At 41.9% G+C, this 22,575-nt stretch overlaps 1 protein-coding gene across 2 annotated transcripts in view; it reads left to right on the top strand.

The window, feature by feature from the left end:
- Positions 1-7,164: 7,164 nt before the first annotated feature.
- Positions 7,165-22,575, top strand: part of LOC128762215 (netrin receptor UNC5C-like) — a 176,340-nt gene continuing 160,929 nt past the window's right edge. For both annotated transcript variants that reach the window (XM_053870297.1, XM_053870296.1), the window contains exon 1: positions 7,165-7,460. In XM_053870297.1, the coding sequence (XP_053726272.1) occupies positions 7,340-7,460 (121 nt within the window). In that variant the 5' untranslated portion in view covers positions 7,165-7,339. The remainder of the gene's footprint in view (positions 7,461-22,575) is intronic.

Below are 22,575 nucleotides of genomic sequence, written 5' to 3'. Positions count from 1 at the left end.
TCAAGAAAAATATTCATGGACTAAAAGTCAGATGTCAGTGCTAAGTTTGTAATATTCTTTGCTCAGTTCTTGTGCTCCACTTCATTCGTACGACAGGGTGCAGATCAGTTGTATTACTTTAACAGAGTGTACCGTAATTTCCAGACTATAAGATAAGATTTTTCTTGCAGTCTGAACCCTGGGGCTCATAAAACGATGTGGGTAATACATGAATTATTACAGGCTAAAGAGCATCATGTTGACAAAATTTTGAGTCTAGTCACATCAAACTGATGATTTTATGTACTGTAAAGTGCTCAAAATGCGCTGTTTCCGTCGGCATGTCCACACCTCTGCCAACAGAGCCAATATCCTGGAGGACTGGAGACGAGAAGCAGCAGCTGAGACCGGCTGTGGTGTCGTAACTTTGGACACATGGCCGAAAACCCCTTTAATGTAAGTAAAAGATGCGACAAGTTCATGATTCAAGCTCAGAACATTTTCCAGTATGTTTCATGAGTCAGACTCGATGCTGGACGCCGTTTTCAAAACTACAAGATCGTTTTTTCTTCTTAAATTTAGTGGCTGCGTCTGCATTCTACAAATTTTTATGGTAGTTCTTTAATGTACCCATTAGTGCACCAGTGCCACATAAATACGATGTTACTGCAGCAGTCGTTTAAACGAAAGCCAGTGAGCACACAAGTGTCAAATTTGGACTTAAATGTTGACGTGGCAGAATCTACCAAGGCTACGGTAACATGAAGGAAGATGTATCCAGTTAAGGCTATAGTACTAAGGTAAGGTAAATAAAGGGCAGCCAGGCTGAATGTCAATGCAACCTGAAGGAACGTTGCTTGCTGTTTTGTTTTAAATCATATTGTAATATTTTATAAAAACTAATACTGAAGTAGAGTAGAGGCAACAGCGCTGCTGCTGCTGGAGATGCCTTCACGGTCGAAGAGTTTGACGTCACAGACTGAATCGAGTGGTGTTTAACATCTTATCATTATTAAAGTGCATAAACACACACATTTTAAATTGTTTGTAGATCAATATATCCCGTTCAGAAAAACAGATCCATGTGGTCGCAGGATCACAGGAATATGAATCGATACATCGATGTGCGAGACGAATAGCGAGAGCCCTGCTGTTAAACAGGGTATAAAACTGTCAAACAAAAACCATTGAAATGAGCTGGTTCATTGTTCTATATTTGTTCACTTTACAGTCATTTGAATCTACTGGTGAGGCTTTGCTGTGCCAACACTTTGTTGCGTGTGTCGCTGTCAAACTCCATTTTGTCCTTTTATCCTGCCTGTCGAGGCTCATTTTGCATTTTTCTCCTGCAAACGCTGCTGAGGTAACTTCATGCTGAGCTAAGGAGCTTTTATGACTCTTAATGTGTCATTAACGTTGAGGAAAAAAGACCCGCGAGTCTTGGCACGGACGGCGACGTCCAACTTTAATCAAGAAATGTATCCAGCATTGATTTTCCGCATACCTCACCCGCCATCATTTCAGCCATTACACCGATTGTTGTGATGTAAACAAATTGAATTAGTCGCCGATATTTTTCAATGATAAATGTGTGATTCTGTGTCCAGTGCCCATGTGGCCACAGTGGCAGCAGCGGGATTTCAATTTCATTTATTCAGGGCAGCGTTCGCCCTGCTAAATCCTGCTGCGTGTGTGCAGATGTGTGCCCCACGAAACAATTCAATTTGATGACTCTGATATTTGTCCTGTGCATATCAGTCCATCTGCTTCGCTCTGGGTTTCTTCATCCACTTTTGTTCTGACGTTTCTGCCAGCGCACGAGGGCCATCGCGCAGGTCATCGGGAGCTTTCTAGGGAATGAGATTGTCACTGCACATCACCAGATGCCCTGTAATTTTTTTAAAAATCAAAACTGATATGAAAGGACTGATCTTGAAAGAGCTTCACAGATGACAGTTATGAAAACAGTCTACCTGTGTGTGTGTGTGCGCGCACCCAAATGTCACACTGAACTAAGCCCTCCTCCTCCCCCGCCCTCGCTCACTCTAATCCACTGGAATGTAGCTGGATATGAGATTAGGAAATTATAGATGTGATTATTCGTCCCTCAAGACAGCCATCTATCCGCTGATTAAAACAAAAGTGGGGCCATTATACAACTGCATAAAAAGGTTGGAGCTAGTTGTTCCTGTGGGTGAGTGAGTGAGAGAGTGAGCGAGCGAGTGAGTTCATCATGAGGTGTTTATGGCTCCACAGGTACGGAGAGTGAGAAGTCTGGATGGTGAACGATCCTTTTTTGTGACCTGTCCATAATGTTGAATAACTAATACCCGGCCTCAAAGGATCCTTCAGAGAGTCAAATCCTTCGGGAGAGTCAAACTTTAAACAAAATTTAAACACAGCCTAGCAAGACTCATCTTTAGCATCTTTGGAGTAAGTGCCATTCTTGTGTAAATCAATTCTCTGGCTGGCTTTGAACACAAACTTCACCACAGATGCAACAGAGCAAAGTCTGGCTGCTTTCATTGTGAACAGCGACTCCAACAACATTTGAACATGAAACTATCATGAGGGTGATGGCTAAGCCTGACAAAAGCGTCTTCCCATACTGAGCAACTCCATTTTGGAAGAATTTATTTATTCATTTACGTACTCCCTTGCGTCCGAAGAAGCCTTGGAACATTGGCATTTGCAATGAATTCCATAGTCAGCATCTTTAGAGCTCTTGTGACCCACACAACACAACGCGGCGGACGAGGTTTGGGCCCAGATGCCTGACTGACATTTAAAGAAGCGAACCACTGCTCATGTTTTTGTTCAACGCCACCTATTAATATTGTGGGCTTTGACGGACCGATCGTCGTGCGGCAGCTTCTGCAGTTTCTCGTGGCATTATTTGTGGGTCCAGGTCGTATCCAGATCTGCCATCTACTCCCACAGTTTCTTGTATGCTGTATGTTCTTGATGCTGGTGGTTTCCTCCAACTCCTCAGTCACAGTCATTCCTTCATTGCCATTAATGAATCTTATATTTGTCAGAGATGTTGCTCTGTGTTCGGCTTGATCTGGTCTTGACTCAGTCTTGGCCCCTCAAAGTCTCGACCTTGTCTCAGTCTTGGTACTGTTGTAGTCAAGACCGTGTCGAGACCAGACCGTTGTCAAGAGTGGATGTTGTCCAAAAAGTATTGATACACCCCACTCCAGACACGCCGTATCTGGATTTGATTGTAAACCAACTCAGCCAGTGTTTGAAAAGCAACAAAAATAGACTCCTGAAGCTTTGAGCTGAGGTGTGACACATGTGATACATCTGTGAGGATCAAGTGCCTGTAACTTATATCCAGATTATTTATCTCCCATCTGTTTGTACCAAGTGAAAATGTGATTATCTTTTGTTTTGTTTATTTTTCTCTCATAATGTTTATTTATTTATTAGATTTATTTATTTAATTCATATGTAGTTCTTTTATGCAAAGAAAGTATGTTTCTCTGCTTTTTAAGTATGGTTCATTTTTAATCCTCTCCTTATTGAAAATGGTAGATTATCAAGTATATTCTAGATAATCGATATCAAGTCTGCAATTTTAGCATTGTGACAACCCTAATACATAGACCAAGAGTCAGACCAAGACTGAGACCAAAGTGAACACAGAATAAACTACTACTTTGTTACAATGGTAGCATTTCAGTTCTTGATTTATTTATTTATTTTTTAAATTACAACCGTTTCTTCAGAAATGGCGATGTAGACCACTTACTTGCGTTGTGATCTTAAGTCCTTTTGCTCCATAGATTCAAGTCCTCCTTCAAGCTTCTGCAAGCATCGGTGAAGAGGCTCACCAGATCACATCACCACACAGACGCCGCCTCCCCAAACACAGTAGCAGGAGATCAGTATGAGGAGTTACTGCTGTAGAGTTTTACAAGCCACAGTATAGCTCAGTTGTTAACATAATGGTTTGCCTTTATTCTCCTCAAAGTAAAAGGACTGTATATAACAGTTCAACCTGTCTGTGCCCTCAGTATTTCATTACCATGTTCCGATGTCTTCCATGCTCTCTTCTGCAGCTCTCATTATCCATGAGGCTTTGATGCTCCAGGTTACACAAAGAGGCAACCAGGAGTCTTCTTTCTTGCTTGAGATACCTGTATCTTTAATGGTGAGAGTGAAAAGAGCTGTTTGAATTGGATTGATGTGCGTCTTGTTCAAAGACAGTTGCTGTGTGATAAGGGCCTCTGGGGGTTATGGTTAAGACAGTGATGCTGTCGACATACACAAACAAACTTTTTTTTTTCAGATGTAGAAGTTTGTTGCTATACATGTTGGTTAACCAGGGTCACAGTCTAGTGGTAAAAAGAGGAGAAGGAATCACATGATGCTTCAAAAGGACCGCTGTACTGAACTGTATGTCTAGTCTGGCTGGGGAACATCTCATGCTACCACATTAGGAAGCCGAGAGAAAGATTAATCCCATAATGTCTCGCTGGAAAAACATGCAAATGAATGGGTGATGGATTTGTGGTAACTTTTTTTACAGGCGACACCTGAAAAAGAAAGTGCTCTGCATATTGCTACCAAACAATGAAGTGAGGTGTTTCAGTTCATCAAGTTTTTACATTTTGGATGTACGTTTGCATGTGAAAAACATGAGAAAAAAAAAGTGAAATTTCCTTCCGTGTCTGAACACAGCATCATTTTAAATTTTACATTTGGTTTTGAACAACCTTTTGAACCCTCTTTTCTTTCTCCCTCAAAAAGTGACACTCCATGAAGTTGTGCTACATCTTTAAGTGAAGAGCTCCATTCACCAACACCTGAAGAAGAGTAGGCCAAGTGAAACTACAATAATAAGCTCTGCAGTAGACAAGGGTGACAGCTGTGATGATGAGCAACTACATATAGCACATCACTGCTCCTTTAAAAGTGGCAGCAGTCGCAGGCGCCAAAGTACCAACTCTATCCCCCTCGTCGACAGAGCAGCAGTCCTCGCTCGTGTGCTCAGTTTATGGGTTATTGACATTCATTTTTTCAGATTAGAATAGATGTCCTTTATTTGTCCCACTGTGGGGGAATGCAATGCCAGTGACAAGAAAGACACAGAAGATTCCCAAGACATTAAAGATACGCAACAAACATCAAAGATGTGCACAAAACATCAGCCTACATAAAAGTCATCAGATATCACACAAGATGAATAAATAAATATCCTATTATATTAACAAATATCATAAATGAATAATAAGTAAAGTACAAGTAAATAGATAATACATATATAGATAATAATAAATCATGTAGGTGCTAAATTATGCACATACATAACAATGATGTTAAATTCTAAACAACAACAAACAACAACTTCCCATCTGGCAATGGAACATTGTCATATTACATTTTGGATGACAATAATAATTCATGTACCTGTGATATTATTCTCTCAGCATATTCCATTCCGTACATTTTCCGCTGACCTACAAGCTTCATTGAACCTAACAGTGGCAAGTAGATATTTCTGGCACCCATCTTCATCAGATACGTGTAGATATAGTCCAGATTTATATGAAATAAAGATAAATCGGAGTGTTACAAGCGACACAGAAAATCCAACCAGAAGTGACTGTTACAAGTGCTGATCCATATCAAGTGCACCATATGTTTCTTGTGGAACTTATTGCTTTCGCATTCCCAATAAAGTGGACGAATAAAAAGGCTTTTACAGGTCCCAGCGGGCAGCAGCTACTTCCACTTCCAGGCACAGAGCTGCTGGCCTGCTGTGGTGACAAATGGCAGCGAGCATATATTTTACTATCGTCATTTACAACACGTGCTCCAAGGTCTTCAACCAGAGTTCTTCTCCGGACATGTTTTCATTCTTCACTGAACTGAATCCAAACTTAGGTCTTCAACCACAAAAGTTATCGTCTAAGACAACGAAACTAGAGCGGCGCTGATGTCAATTTAAAAGCCTGTTTCCAATTATTCTAGAATTATTTACTGATGATTAATTTAATATTAATGAAGTCCCCTGCTACATGGTTTATTTCCCATTGCCTGAAGCAACATTTTTAGTTTGTGCTTCCATTTAATTATGAAGGTGAAGGACGTTGCTCGCTAAAAAGCCTGCGGTTCTTTTTGAAGAGAAATGCATTTACCTGTATAGATCTACTGCACAGAGCCCAAAGTGAAGGAGCATGAGAGAGAAATGATTTTGGCTTCTATGAACTGGATCAAGACTCAGCAACCCAAGTTTTTTTGTCTGTATTTTAGGCCTCAAACTTTTATGCTGAGGTGGCAGATGAAGTTTCTCACAGGTTTAGTTTGAAGGATTGCGTTGTTATCAGTATTGTGCGAGCGTGCGCGTGCAGTATGTGGGCTGGTGTGCTTTTCTAGGTCACTGAGTGGGCATCGTAGGATTTTTGTTTGCTTGGTTTTTTTTTTTTCCCACATCGCCAAGATAAGCAAGGCGTTTCATGTTTTCCCAGTTCGAACCAGGAAATATTTGTTTCAAGTTAATCGACCTTAACCCCATTCATTTTTTTAGTTATTTCCACTGATATATAAACTTAAATGATACAAACTGAGCTTCTGAAGTGAAAGAAAGGCAAGTTCAGTTCGAATTTTCTGTGAAATGGAGAGTTGAAATTACCACCTGGGTATTTCCACAACAATGCTCAAGGCTTTCATCAGTTTTTCTTCTCCGAATTTTGCATTTCTTTCCCATCTTTAGCAGTTACAAATAAAAGATTTTCTGCACTCGTAATTGATAGCCATTTTTGCCACTAACTTCACAACGTTGCAGCTGCAAAAGTGTGCGACAGGGGGCACTCGTCAGGCAGTTTGGAGCTCCTCAGTTGCGCTTGAGAATGCGCCGGAGTTCGCCGAATCCAAGAAGATGCGAACGTGCCCAATACTTTCATATGAGAGAGTTAAAGTAATAATCAGCATAAGATATCATTGAAATAATGCGGTTGCAATGCCGTGAGATTGAGTTGGATGGGAGATGTGATGCCTGTTTTGGATAAATAAGTGTGTCTAAGACCTTTTTATTGGACATGATTTGTGTTTATCTTGAGGTGAACCGGGAGGAGAGACGGGAGAGGGAGAAGTAACCAGAGGGCGGTGGCGTTTCTCTCCGCGTGATCTGAGTGTGGAGACGGGGAGAACGCGCAGTGTCCAGACAGCAGCAGCTCCTCTCACTCGACTGCTTCCCTCCTCCTTCTACCTGCTCCTCCTCGCACGGACTTGGATCTTCAGAACCACAAGGCGATTTGGACTGGTTTATCGCTCTTGTGGTGGAGAGGAAGCAGCGATTTCCTCCGCCGTGGACCTGCGGAGTTTGGCGTGCTTTGATGCGCTGCGTGTAATGGGGAAAAGTGGACTGAGAAGTGGAATAGCCCTCGGAGGTTGGAGCGGGCTGAGGATGTGCGCCACGCCGGGACTCGCGCTTCTCCTCCTGGTGCTGACACACTCCGGAGTCGCCCAAGGTGAGACGGAAAATTCTCATTCACAAACCAGGATGGCTGCTGTGCTCACTTCAAGTCAATCCAACGGCGCCTTTTGCCAAACTGATTTCATTCAGCTTTACGCGCAAAAACGTGCGCATTTGTGGCGCGTATCCCGTGACACGCAGCAACTTAAAACTCCTCACGTCTCATGTTGTCATAAAAAATATAGCGACAAATAAAGCACGGCCCGGGGAAACGCGCTTTTTATGTGTTATTAAGGAGCTGATAAATAAACCATTAACTGCCGAAACTCACTGGAAACACGTGGATTTGAGACCACGGAAGGAATTTATGAGGGCTCATTTTTTTGGGGTGCTCACAACATAGTAAAATATCACTGCTGTCAACGTCAACGTAGGTCCAACTGACTGTATAGTTGCGATCATTTAACGCAAATAGATATTAATAAACCGACTGTCGACTTCCGTTTGTCGCAGAAGCTTCTGTCTCTGGCACTTTCTCTTTCTTCAGCTTCTTTATATTCACGGTTGCCTTGATTTATTTATTTATTTTACACAGTCAAGCGCCTCTCATTTCATATTTGAAATCATTTCACATGTTGGACTCCTAAATGATGTGATCCCCACGTTACATGAGTTGCTTGCATAATCTGCTTCAACCCATATATTTCTATATTTCCCCGCTTTTTTCCCCATCATCAAAGAGGGTTTGATACAGTTGTTTACTACGCTTTCGCGTCAGCAGTTCGATTCCTACCAGCGGCAGGTTTAAATGCAAGTGTGTGAACATGAAATGAGGCCATCGCGATTGTATCAAGTCCTTTCAGTTGCCACGTCTCGCTCTGTGTGTCCCATAAATATAAACAGCCACATTTACAAGACAGCAAACAAAACAACGGCGGTCTTTACATGCTGCTCTGCTTGCCTACAGGAATACTATAGTATAATCACACGCAGCACTTATTTATTTATGTTACATTTGTACCGCCTTATATCAGCAGTAATAACTAAGGTTTGTACTCCTTCAACTATTGTCATTATCATGATATTCCAGGGTTCGACTACATGCTCCGTGTATTGATCACCAGGCATATAACAGTATGAAACTTCCTTCTTATGCTTTAGCCCAAGGTCAAGAGAAGCAACCTCAGTTGAAAAAAAAATTAAATAATAATAATAAAACAATGCTATTGCTTGTTTAGGGTTGAGAGTATTTGAGGAACATGTGGCGTCTGGTCTCGATACACAGCATATCTCCTCCGAAGTGAAGACTTCATTAGCGGTCGGATGAGTGTTGGGTGACCAAGTGGTTGATCTCGGCCCTGGAGTTGACCCCGCATTATCCCACGATGACCTCTGCTGATTTACTTATTCAGTTTTAACCTCAAGAGATTCACTCATCCCGGCCGTGTTGTGAGCAGCAAATTGGAATTGATATTGCGAAATGGCCCGAGGTTTTCATGCTGAATTTGGTCCGTAATTGGACATGATGCCGCCACCACGCGTCGCCCTGCAGGGAAGCCCCGTTCCCGCGCCGCCTAATAATATTGATGATTTTTATACTTCCCCGATCAATACATCCCTTACCATCTGAAGGCTTCTAATAGCATTACACTGGGTTCCTAATTTATTGCTGACTCGTGCGAACTCTAAATCCGTGAAAACAGTTTCAGAGAGCGGCAGATGAAGACGTTGAAATGAAAGCTCTTTTTTTTCCCCCACTCCAGCTCATCCATTTAGGTTGTCTCAGCCTGACTCATTCCCCTGAAGTTGTCTGTCTGCGTGTGTAGAGTCAATCCTTTAGTCGCCCTGTTGAATGGGGAAAATACACAAACATCATGTTCTAACCGGCGGGTGAGTTAGAAAGGGGGGGGGGGTCTTTCGGGGGGATTGGATTGTGTGTTTAGTTGAGCCTGTATGCAGCTGTGCTCCTGTCAGTTCGCAACTCATTGAATTGAAGTCCGCAACCAAAGCTTCGTTGCTGCTTTAATGTTCATGATTTGTGGTTCATTCTGCGGGTTTTTGCCCAGAAAATAACCATTTGATAAGTATCACGTTTTCCTTGTGAACTAGCAATTATGGACATATTCTTTAAAAATGGCTGTGTAGCACAATATGCTGAGATTAGGTGGCAGTTGAAGCAAGCCTTGGAAATCCCTGACCAGCAGTTAGCCGCACACAGATTCACACATTGTGCGACTTAAGTTTAAGATGCTCAATATATCATCCAAGTCAGTCACACCAGAGGCTGCAATTTAAAACAATTATTCATTGTATTAACTATTTTTTATATTTCAAACAGTTGATAACCACCCTACTTTAACAAGCATGAGTCTAAACATTCTGCCTACATTTTTTGGAGGCTGGTTTTCTCTTTCTCCATGAAGGACATGCAGAAAAGCTTTATTCTTTTATATCAAATGATTTTTCATCTGTACCAGTTCTTTGTCATCAATGCTTTTGAAAGTTTCCTGATGAAGTGCGGACATTTGTAGTGCTGGTAACAACAAAGCCAGTGTGTTGGAGGTCTAGTGTTGGTACACTTTAAATGAGTATTGGATTAATTCAGCTGCTGTACATGAAAATATAGACACATTTTAACAAGTTATAAATCAGGGTAAGTCATTGAATTTGTACTTCATACTCAGCTCACATGGAATAGAATTATCATCTTGATAAAAACACTGAAGCCGAGAAACAAGTAGCACAATAACAATAGAAATGGTTTCATGGATCACAGACTAATTCATTCTAATAAACGTGGGCAAATCTTTACACGGTGGTTCAGACAGTCTCGCAAACACATGCCCTCGCTTCAAGACCAGGCTGTAAGTTGAGACCCTCTAATGCCAGTCTGAGTGCATGCGTGGGCCTCCAGCAAAAGCCCCTGCCGTCACTCTCTTGGTCAGTTAAAAAGCTATTAGCTAAGCTCCTTTGCATCTGATCCACAATGACATTACTGTCGAGATCATGTGAAAATCCTGAAAAGTCCGATTGTTCGTGATTAAGCCTAAGCTTGGCTAAAGTCGGCCTCTACACTTCAGCTGTTTCGGGGTGACGCTGAAACGCAGACGCTGTTCCGTCCCACTATGGGCTTCCCAGTTCTGGTTTCATGACATGAGTAATTCCCCTGTTTACATGTTAATCCATCCAACTGTCGAAAGTGTGTTTGAAGAATAGATGTGTGGGTGTTTGTCACCGTGTGCAAGTTTGAAGGTGGGTGTTAGCTTGTAGGTGTGTATGCGTGAATCTTGTTGTGCAGAGGTGTGAAGATGGACTGAGAAACACTCCTGTGGGTGTGTGAGGAAGACCTTCAGTGTGTGCCTGCTTCTATACGTGGATGGGGTTCTGGTGGTGAACTTGGCGCCCTAGTGGTACCCCAGTGGAGATCAGATGGTGCTTCATTGTGCTTGTGTGTCCGTGTGTGTGCGCGAGCTTCTGGGTGTCCGCTTGGCATTATGCGTATCCCATGCTGCCTTTCATTATGCTCCGGTCCTGTCCCATGGTGCACTGCAGTCATTCAGGGTTCAAAGCTGGTAGTGGGACAGCTGGGAATTATTGGAACTAAACAGGCCAATTTGATTGGCCTCCTCGCCGGGGTCAGTGAAGTACGATTGGTGGGTCTGGTTTTACGTGTCGAACTGATGCGCCGGTGTGTCGGAGGGTCGTGATGAAACAAGTGAAGAAGTGGGAGAGATCTCTCTCTGGGTGGTTTTGTACCAGCTTTGATCACTTCACTCGGACCTGACAAGCTGACTGACTGCAACACACACGCACACACACACACGCACGTACACACCAATGCATTTCTGCACTCTCACCATTCAGTATTCTGTGTGTGTGTTTTTGTGTGTGCGTGCATGCTTGGGCAGGGGTGTGTGAAAGGAAGTCTTTGACTGTGTCTCTGGAGGTTTTTGTAAAAGGGACCCTCCTGCTGCTACTAGACGCCTAGTGATGGCAGATTTCCCTCACCCCTCGATGCCTCACCCGCTCTCTCAATTTCAGTTTTGCAGTCCCTGCTTGCTCATCCAAAATTTGATCGACGGACGCTGTGACCAAAAAGCAACGTTTCGCTCTGGCCAATCTTTAAGCTCTTTCAGTTTATTCAGCGCGGTTGAAGAGGCTTTCTCTTTCTGACTCTCCCGATCTGTGACACACTTTAGTGCTGTGTTTGAATCGTTTTAAAAAACATTTTGACAGCAATATCAGAAGTTCTTTTTCTAGTCTACTTTTCTGGTACATGTAGAGATGACAAGTAAATTATTTTTCTTCACCCACAAACTACAGTATATTACTGTTGACAAGCCTAATAATACAAAGGGCTGAAATGTGAAGTCACTGAACAAACAACATTCAAGAATCTGTAGCAGCAGGGCTTCCCCTAGAAAAGAAAAAAAATAATCACTGAGCGGACCGCTGCCATTCAAGAAGCGATAAACAACGAAGCACAGGGGGATGTTTTGACATTTACTGACTGGGTAACAACAAAATACCTTGCTTTATACCATGACAGATAAATATATCTACAATCATATGTGTTAGCGTAACTTCCTCAAGCAAGAGACTTTTGTCTAAATGTTTATTTCTGGATTTTTCATTTCGCGGGCCACATAAATTACTTGGCAGCCTGGATTTGGCCCCCAGGCCATGAGTTTGACCCATGATCTAATATTTTATTTTCTTGACTAATCTGTGTATCGTGAGTCGTCAGCCGGAGGAGTTCTATATAAGGGTTAACAATCCCCAATCCGAGATCTCTTTTTGCCCTTTTTTGTGTCGCACCCCAATATCTTTGAAGCCAGTATCACACACGCTAGCTAAGAGAATAAATTCAGTCAGAGCTGCGGCTCTTCTCTGCTCGTGCTCACATCTGAGCTGCTCATTATTCTTCTTTGTTTTCTGCCAGTTCACAAAGCCAGTTTGCTTCTTAAAGATTTTCTTTTTTTTGGAGGGGAGGAGATCTTGAAGTAAATACAAATAAAGGCTACTACTTGTGCTCCGCGGTGCTGGACTGTGGGCTGTTGGGAACTGTATAATAGGCCATTGATTGGAGGAAATGGCATTCTGTCAGACAAGCCTCACCACAGGCACAAATAAAGAGGCGCAAATATCAGCGCACAGACACAGTATCTCGCCAAGACAAAAGGCTGGAAATGAGAGCCTCAAATGAGGTTTTGGGTTTCACAGGCCATGAAAAATTCATAATTCCAGATCTTAACATGAAACTCTAGAAGGAATTAGGCCCAACAGCGGGAGGCGCTGGGAATCGGTTTCAGAACATTTAGCTCCACTTCTCCCCCATTACTCCCCAGCACTGCCTCTGTACTTCATGCACTCTATAGATACAGAGACTCACAGGGATGCATTTTTATAGTTCACATTCAGGGCTTTTCCCAATGAGAAGAGAGAGGAGTGTTCAATGGTGCTGCAGCTATTTGGAACTGGATTGTAGCTGGAGAATGTGCGACGCTGAGGCCAATGTTGATCACTGAAGCACAAATGTAACGTGAGTGTTGTCACTAGGTGCTTCAATGCTATTTTCTAAAGTTAACCAAATACTGGGAGCAGTGGATGAGCAGACATCAAACCGTATACAGTCATAATACTGACATGAATTTAAGTTATTACAACATATTGTGAATTAATTTGTCATTTGTACCTGTTTGTCATGTTTGCCAGTGTATATGACACATCAGAGTACTAGAATGAAAAACAGAAATTGATGTGTATGAAGTTTTACTGTTGCAGTGCATTACGGGCGATGTGACGGAGGTGCCGCTCGACATTATGTCACTGCGCCGTGGCACTCATATCTTCCTTATGTACCAGAAACTCTTAAAGGAGTACATCAAAATGTAATTCTTTGCTTTCATCCCACAACAAAAATTGAATAAGCAGAATCAGTTGATGACAAACCAAGCTAAAGACTATACAAAACTATATTCAAGACTCTATTTTTCAGATCTATTTCCTGTAATATCAATAATTTATGGTTCACTGACATCTTAAAATGATGCAAGAAAACATTTCAAATATTTTTCTATGTACCCCGTCACATTAAGATTTTACCAGTGACGACGACTATATATTGTCGTCCTGCCTTGCACCAACCAGTGATGATAATGTCAGCATTATTTTTCCAGTTCAAGGTTTCTTTGCGTTGCATCTGAAAACACGACTCAAGCGTGTGCCATTTTCAGGGTCAGTTTGAACTGTCGCACTATTTTAGTTGCTGTGAAAGTAGGTTTGTTCGCCAGTTGCATCAGTGAGTGGATGCCACTCAGTGCCAGGGAACAGACTCACAGCCCCTGTATCTGTTTCACTCTCTTGTCCATTGTCCCCATTTCACTCTCCAATTTTCTTGGTGTCCTGCTTTTGTCTGCCTCTCTCTATACCATCTGCTATCTCTACTGGTGGCTCGCTCCAATCTCTGCTTGGATCCATGTTTGCTATTTTCTCCGCCCTAATTAGAAAACCCAACAAACTCAAGACATAATGTGCGCCTGGACTCAGCAGGACGGTGTGTGCAAGTGTTTTGTCCAAGATGCATGGTGCAACCTGGCCTGTCACCCCGGGCGACCGCTGCCACATACAGATCATATCCTTGCAGATAGATGGATGAGGACCGGGGTGAGAGTGAGGAGTGGCACAGGTAGAGGAAACAACAGCAGCTGCCATCCAGTCTCTTCAATAGATGGACATGCTCAGCCCAGTCTTTTATTTCCTGCTGTACATGAGTGAGGTGGGAACTTTTAATTACTTTGAGATTCAGCACTATACTCTGTTACTGGGTATTTCTTTCTCTCAGCTTCTGCGTGAAGAAAGCAACTCCTGCCGCCTCAGCTTTATCTTCAGTCCCGTCTTGTTTTCGACACTTGCTTTGGACTCACGCCAGAGAAGCAATCTGCTGCACCTCCAGACTTTTGCTTGTGGCACTCGTTCCAAACGAAGGCTGTATTTTATTTCCCTTTTTACAAGACAAACAACATTGTGAGCGTTTCAAGACTTTGCAGTGTATTTTAAAATCCCTGACTCAGAAATTGCATTCAAACTGTTTCTCGTGCTCAATGACTCGTGTAATGTTTTGCAGTGAATGTGATTTATTCATGTCCACAGATGATAATAGTGTTTTCCCATTAAGACTCAACATTTATTCATAATTTATGTTTGTTAGCTCACATGCTTTAGCATAGCATGCAGATGATACATATCATTGGCATTGTCATTTACTCAACAATAACAATGATACTCACCAATAAACAAATCGAAAACAAATTATATATATATGTATATATAATTTTGTGTATTATAACTGTACATTGTAAAATATTTTTTCTATGGAGTGAACCACTGTTTAGATGAAGGTGTTATGATGAAGTTTTATCCACTCTGTCGTTGAAATGATGAACTGTGTATTTTAAATACGAAGCCCTGAGGCATGGAAATGTTAATTCTTGGTGAAAATCTGACCTGAAGCTACAGTTGTAGCATGTTTCTGAGACAGAATCTTCCTCTTCAGGTTGTGGATCTTTACTGGTCTGAAGATTCCCGCATGAGGTTTTGCCACCGCCGGCGAAATAAGCTAAATAAATCAAACAGTTATTTCTGTTGAATTTTCAGGACTAAGAAACACTTTTCGGTGGTGTTCAGAATTTTCATCCAGCTCCCAAGATGTTTTAAAAGTTTTGGAACGTCCTCGCACTTGCTGTGTGTGTTATGTGAGCGGGTTCTGTAGCACTACTGCCACCTGCTGTCCAATTGAGCTCATTTTTATCAATGATATTTCAAAAGGTCATCATGGTCAAACAAATGCAGATCAATATTCGTGGGAAAAAATGATTCTGAGTGCTTTGCTAGATGAATATGAAGTCATTCATCAGGTCTATAATTTCATGTCAACTTCATTTTCTGGTCTCTGGGTTAAAGTCATTGATACGATGACAGGTGTGTGCGCGCGCCTTAAACACACACACACACTCGCCACACGTTACTCCACATATATGGGCAACAATCGAAGAGGCAATAGGTTTTAAGGGCACACGCGACTAGCAGATGGTTGCGGGGCGTTTTGGCCAAGTGGGTTGTTTGTGTGTACGAGCCCGAGAGTCTTGTGTTGCCATGAATATGTAATTAAGCTTCTGTGTTGTGACACGACAGGGGGCCCACGGGCCGGGTACTTTTTTTTTTGTGTCTCCATTGAAAGATGTTTGTGTACATTGTCCAGTGGCTGGGGTGTGAAGGAAGGGGGGACGAAACAAAGTGAAGCAATGTGACCAAAGTTGAATGAAAAATAGAGTTGCGAATGAAGTGGAGGGAGAACGTCTGGAGAAAGAGAATGAATGGGTGTTTTCTTCCCCTCCTTTCCTTCTTGGGCAATTTGACTTTCACGCTCCTTTTTAATGGGAAACAAAGACACACTGTAAAAGCCCATTCAACTCTGGCTGAGTGTGGAGACAAGAGATGAGGAGGAGGAGGAGGAGGAGGAAGGTGTGGAGAGAGGGAGCAAGCTGCCTGGAGGATTAGTCTCTCTTCTCTTCCTATCTTTCACCGCTACCTTCTTTCTTCTCCCCCAGCTCACTTTCCTCTCTCGGTTTACATCTTCATCTCCATCCTGCCTGTCTGATTCCGTACCCCCGTCTTTCTCTCGCTGCCAAACATATTCTGGTAATATCACGGTCCATCTGAGGCTGGATGTAAAAACCTGAAACCATAATTGCTATAATCACCACTGTAACGTTTTACCTCCAAGGCGTCCATTTGCACTGTACACACTCGCAGACACACAATGTCTCGCTTTTCTTGAAAGACTACTTTGTAATTTGGTACCTTGTGGGGGGAGAAACAGATTTAGCATTTGCTGAAAAAGTTTCTTTTTTTTTCTTGTTCTGCTGCTGTAGACGTCATCTAATGTACTATTCCAGCTCTGTAGGGCCGGAAAATGTTTCACAAATATAAACACAAACTGCTAAGAGTGGATTAAGGATTTGTCGCTGCTGAGAGTTCTTTCTAGAGACGCAAACTTTTCATTGTGTTGTCACTAACTCCCACTACTGTCTCCAGTTGCTACTACCACTCTAGTGGCAGATTAATTCGCTCTTGTGAAACTAATTTGTCAAAATGACTGGAGAATCTGAGTGGAATGGAATAATATAAATGGAGCTGCAGACTGGCTTCGAAAACCCATCTTGTCTCTCTTCCTTTTGAGAGCATTGTGGTGCTGAAAGAGACACAATGTCAAATAAAGCTGGAGAGAAGAGGGCAGCAACCTGGAGAAGAAGTCAGCGGCGGAGAGGGCAAAGTTTATTTTCCACAACAAAATAACAAAAGTGTTGACTTCATCATCGTAAACCATGAAGTTTTAATGCTGGTCGTGTTCAACCTCATGACTTCCTGCACATAAAGCATGCTACCCGCAGCTGAGAGTGTTTTACTTTACTGCACATATAGCTTTTGTTTTTCTTGTTTGAAAAACGCATTCGCTGACATATCCCTGACCTGGTCTGAAAGATTGGGCTATAGTTGTCTGTGTTTTTTTTCTCTCTTCATTGCTTTATGAAAAATAGATTAGTATATTCTGTAAGGATTTCTGTTTACAAAAGTTCTCTTATTTAAAAAGAAAAAAAAATCTGTCGGGGATTTGTCTCTTCACAAAGCATTTTTCTGCAGTTTTGGTAGCTACAGATAGCCAAAGCTATCCTGAGGGGCTTTTATTTTTCAGCCATTTTTTAGGCAAAGATTGGAAGACAATTTTATAGAGCAGAAGTCTCATTTTGTGGGTTTAATTTCTGTTCATAAACCATGACTTCCCTCAGTTAAGAGGTTGTTGTTTTAGCCTGTTGCTCCTTTGGGGGGTTATTTTTTAATGCGTATTATTCATCCTTGAAAAATATACAATGCATTTTATGTACAATATCAGATTACATCAGCAGAATTTTGGGGCAAAAGTGTTTAAGAGTCAGAGACCTCAAGATGAAAACGCCATTGGATCTAGGTTAAATGACCTCCCCAGCATGACCCTTGAACACAGTGTTAATCCAGCTTCTAAAACCTCAGAGGAGCGATTCTGAGCTGCTTTGTCTGAGTTAGCGGGTTAGCAAATTAGTCTTTGGTCTTGTTTGTTTCGAGTAACAAATATAAAACTTGTATTTCTGATGGCAGATCTGGCTGTTCCACTATCAAGACACATGTTTGAGGTCTGCTCACCTTCTTTTTCTCCAGAAATAGATTTGATCTCACGTGAATAATATTGACTCTTGGGAGAAACCTCTATTTATACGTGAAACATTCTGGATTTAAATACATTCAACCTATGTGCCAGTTTTGATCTAAGTGACTGAACTCCAGTCTGTGATTCAGGCCTCTGTGCGACCAACTAGCTCGTAGTTCATATAGTACAGAAGGGTATCTTAGTTAATCAGCCTCTGGGTCAGAGAAATGTAAAAGAATAAAGTGCATTTTTGTGATAAAAAGGATTTGATTTCTAACCCGGGAACGGTGTTGTGTGGTGAACAGCATTTGGAATGATTGACACCAAGGTGACCGACTGGAGCGCAGAGTCTAGGCATCAGATATTACTGACATTATTAAACCCTGTGACAAAATGGCCAATGATGTCTTCAATAATCAGAAACGGCATTGAGGATGGAGGGCAGAGCGAGGAGGGAGACAGTCACAGCATCAAACCAGAAGCTGAAAATGGAGTCCTCACATCAATAAAAAATGACTGCACACCATCTTGCCGTCTTTGGACTGCCATTGGTCGACTAAACAAGTTTGATGACTGTGAAGAGATAGAGAGGGATGATCTTATGTGGATCGAATGTTTTTGTCATTTCACTAGTTCAAGCTTCGAGTCAGACTTTTGGTCATTAGATTGCTGGCTGCTGTACTCACCTAACTCTGCACATGATAGTTCCATTTTAATCTTCATAGTTCTGACTGAGATTTTAGCCACCTTTAAACAGCAGATTTTGACAGCAACACGACACATTTCCTTGGACAGAAAAATGTGAGCAAGATAAAAGTGTGACAAGATAGCGGTGTAAAGAATTGTCTTGGATTATGTTGTTTGGCTCGGCGGACTTTGTGTAAAAAGTTTTATTGTCGGCGCTCAACAATGTGACTTAACAGGGCATCCATGAAAGCAGGGAACAAGATCCCATTTTATTTTGTTGTTCATGATAGTATTTATTTATTCGTCCCCCCCGTGTGCTTGTTCCCAGTGCCCTTCCGCTCTGACAGCCTGCTTTGTTTTATGGTGTTTTCCCACCTATTAGAAAGAAGTGCTTTGATTTGTTCCTTTGCTAATTTTTCAAAATAAACAGAACTTTTCTCCACGACTGTCCTTAAAGAGGGAGTGACATAGAAGTTACTGACTGACCTCAATAGGAACATGCATGTATCACAGCACCCCATGGTGTTGTCAGTCAGGGAATAAAGTCCTTCCACCACAGAAGCAACAGGATCAACATCTGTTTGAATCAAAGAAACTCCACACCAGACTGACAGCTCATGAAATTTTGAGACCTTCAGATTATAATCACTTTTTGCCCTCCTGCTGTGATCTGAGCGCTGATGAAATCTGCATGTAACTTTGCATGTCTTTCTCGGAGGCTTGCATGTTTGATCTGAGATGAGCGCTAATGTTGCGGGATTAAAAGGTTAATGGAATGCCAAGTTTACCGTGTTAATCATTGCAGTGTTTGAATGAGACGTTTCAAAGGGAACATTACTGAGACGAAGGTTGTTTGACGCTTAGAGTGTTTTCTAAGAAGCGCAAAACAACTTTTAGTTTCTTCAGTCGACAATAGAAAATGTATTTGAGCTTGAACTCCATGAGAGCATGAGTTTTTTAAAGCCTTGTTTCGGTATTGTCGTTTGTCACCACCATTTTCTTTCCGTTGCCAGATTCATTTCTGTCGTACATCTGGTGGAGCAGAACAGTCTTGCTAGTGAGTGTAAACTGGCTCCGGTTTTGATCGACATGTGGCTAAATCTGCTTGCCAAACTGGGCAACTTTATTCCCCGTTGAACACCGTGAAGGGGTTTTCAGACATGGCTGCCAAAGTGTTTCACTGAGCGCATAATGGTTATTTTGGCAGTTGGAGCTCCAGTGTGCAAAGACACCTTGTGCCTAGCGTCACTGAGAGACTTGTTTGAGTGATTCTAGTGGTTCAGCTTGATGCAAAATTGAATATTTGAATTTATTTACAAAATGCTTCACATTCCTTTTGCTTTATATTCTCCTTCTTTCCTATTTCCCATCTACAACTATCATAAATTCAGTTCAAAATTGATGGGTTTCAGGGTTTTCGCTGCACGGCGGCGGCTGAAATGAGAGCCGCCATCCTTCAGAAAAATAATCACATGTGATCAAACATATTTACTCTGGGTGGAAATAAGAAACAAACTGATAAAACGTAATGCGTCATGGAGGTGGACATAAACATGACGATGTTATTCATAGTAAAATACTGAAAGTAACATCATAATGACTTACGTCCGTTCTAGAACTAAAGTCGTCCATTCCAGCTGGATGAGACGGAGCTCGCGAGGACAGCTGCAGATTGGACAGATTTATTTCTCTCTATTGTCACCAATTCAATGAATGTTAAAAAAAGAATGGTTTTTTTGGTAGTTATGGGGGGTATGTAGGACGACACAGACGTATTCTTTGCCGTTCTACTTGCAGTACAAATTTCAAACGCAAACCAAGCCACAGGAAGAAAAAAAAACATATTTATTGAGCAGTCAATGGTGTTGTTTAATAATTAATTTTATCTTTATTTTTGGCTGAGGCTGGTGTCAAAACAAACTGTCCTCCTTCACCACTGACTCACAACACAGGAGACAGTCTTATTTGCCCCCAGGCCTGAAGACACAAGGAAATGTCTTTGACAGTACTCTGTCTTAATATTAATATTGTTTAATATTGTCTTACTTGTGAACATGACGTTGTCCAGGGATTATAATGTCCCTTTAAGTCCCTCATCCAAAAGTGTTTCAATCAAGTGAAATCAAGTAAAATATTGTCACATGGTCAAAGTTTTTGTATTTTTTTAATGTTTAAAATATTTAATCCTGACACTGATCCATTTGTTTAAAGTGAAAAAAACTGAAAAAATAAAGTGACAGACGTTTTCCAAATCGCCCAGTTTGTTAAAACATCCTCAACTTCCTCTGGTGAAATGAAAGATTTTCGATGACTGAATGAATGTATGATGTTGCGTCCTTTAAGCGACACCAATCTGGCAGTAGTACAGTAACTCCCTGCCTGCTTTTTCATTAAATATGCCATGGGGGTCCTGAGTTCTCACTCATGACAAGTGTAGTCTTAAGTTATGCCTCTCCATGTTCCTGAAGGTTTCATTGACAGGCGTTATTGTCTGGTGGTCTCTGCGATGTGATGTGGTGAATGAATTCTCGCCTGTTTGGCTCGTCTTTGCTCCATAACAGTTGTTTGTAAATAACACAGATGAATTCCAGCAGCTGGATGCAATTTCAGCTTTGCTGGATGTGTCTTGACAAACCCTTTATTGTACAACCATGTGGCATGTCACCATCTGCAAGCTATGCATAAAGAAATGGCACCAGTGATGTCATGATTCTGTGGTGAAGTCTCTCAGTCGGTTTATGAATAGGGAAGATCTTCGGCATGAGAGTCGCAGCAGGGTTATCCCACCACATCAAGAGGACTCAGAGCTTGTTTCTCTTGGCTCCACTCTGTTATTTCTCCCTCTTTGTCTATCACTTTTGCACAGTCAGGTCCATCTCCTCTCTACTCCCTCTCATCTTTCACTGCTTCATGCCAAGGCTCCTTCCGTCTTCCCCTGGTCTTTCCTGGGGTAAGCAGAGATTTCAACTTTGAACAAAACCTACAAGGAGGAGGGCTTTGTAAAGCTCTTTGAAGTACCCTACCCCTTTTTCTTCGTCATGGTTCGGAGAACTGTCATCCACATCCAAGTTACAGTTTGAAAAGTATCTTAAAGCAGCTGCTGAAACCAAACAATTCCCAGAGCCTCCACCAGCTTCTCCAAATCCTTGTGCTTCTTCATCTCCCGGGTCGCTCTGGGGTTTTTGGTTGATCTGGGTCCTCTGCTGCGATCTTGTCAGAAGTGGGAGCCGGGCTGCTGTTTTGACCTCAGGAGAAGGTGTGATTCATAAGTTTCTAAAAGAGACAAAGTGACGGTGACCTCTCTTGGTTGGGTGAGAAATTGGACAGTGGTCAGTCAGTTGTCCTGACTAGTGATGAGTACCTTTCTAGAGGCAGTTGTGGATTCATCTGGACTCGAGGCCTGGGGGCCGAATATGGCCTGCCAAGTCATTTTACTGGCCCCTAGTGCATAGAGTTCAGACATAGCATAGGCTCAAATCTCAATTCATTGTAACGTGAACCAAGCACCATATGACCTGCTGCAGGTTGGTATTGTGACCCATGAAGATTAGATTGTTTCACATTTTGTTCAGCAGATTCCTTAGTACTAACTAATAAATATCAACTATTCATCCGAAAACTTCCAAAGAAGGAAATGCTGATGGAAAATAAAGGAAATGGAGGAGGAGGAGGACAAGAGCCACAGAGAAACGTGATGCTATTGCATTCTGTTTAGACTCCTGTTTCCTGTTAAAGGAGACTCTTCAATAAATGGATCTTTTCTTTGGCCAGCGAGCTGTGCTGTGTTTAAAACTGCTCCCTTCCTTGATTGAGTTTGACACCCCTGCTTTAGGTCAATTAAACCTCTGTCTTTTCCTCTGCTAGAGCCTGGATTAAGGCTTGTTGCTTATGACCACAATAGAGGACAATCTCTGTGTATATCTTCTTCTGGTTGTTGATCCTACAAAGATAACGGTTTTATTATGATAACCTGTAGCTGTTTCTGAATTCACTCGCATTACTCTCCCCGCCTTCTCACATTTATCCAAGAAATCCAGGAAGATCTCATGGTGTCTTCTCATTGGGAAAATGAAGATTTTTCATGTCTTAAACCTCTCTAAAGGTTTCGTCTAAAGTTTGTGTCCTCACTTAAAACTGAAGTGACGTTCTGTTGAGTCAATTTTCCAAGCAAGACACTCTAATTTAGTGGAACAAAAACAGACTGCGGTTGTAACCAACAATCAATCTTGGCAGATATTCT

Source organism: Synchiropus splendidus, chromosome 7, assembly GCF_027744825.2.
Source record: "Synchiropus splendidus isolate RoL2022-P1 chromosome 7, RoL_Sspl_1.0, whole genome shotgun sequence".
Lineage (NCBI taxonomy): Eukaryota > Metazoa > Chordata > Actinopteri > Syngnathiformes > Callionymidae > Synchiropus > Synchiropus splendidus.
Note: the sequence above shows the minus strand (reverse complement) of the source record. Positions and strands in the feature narration are given on the sequence as shown.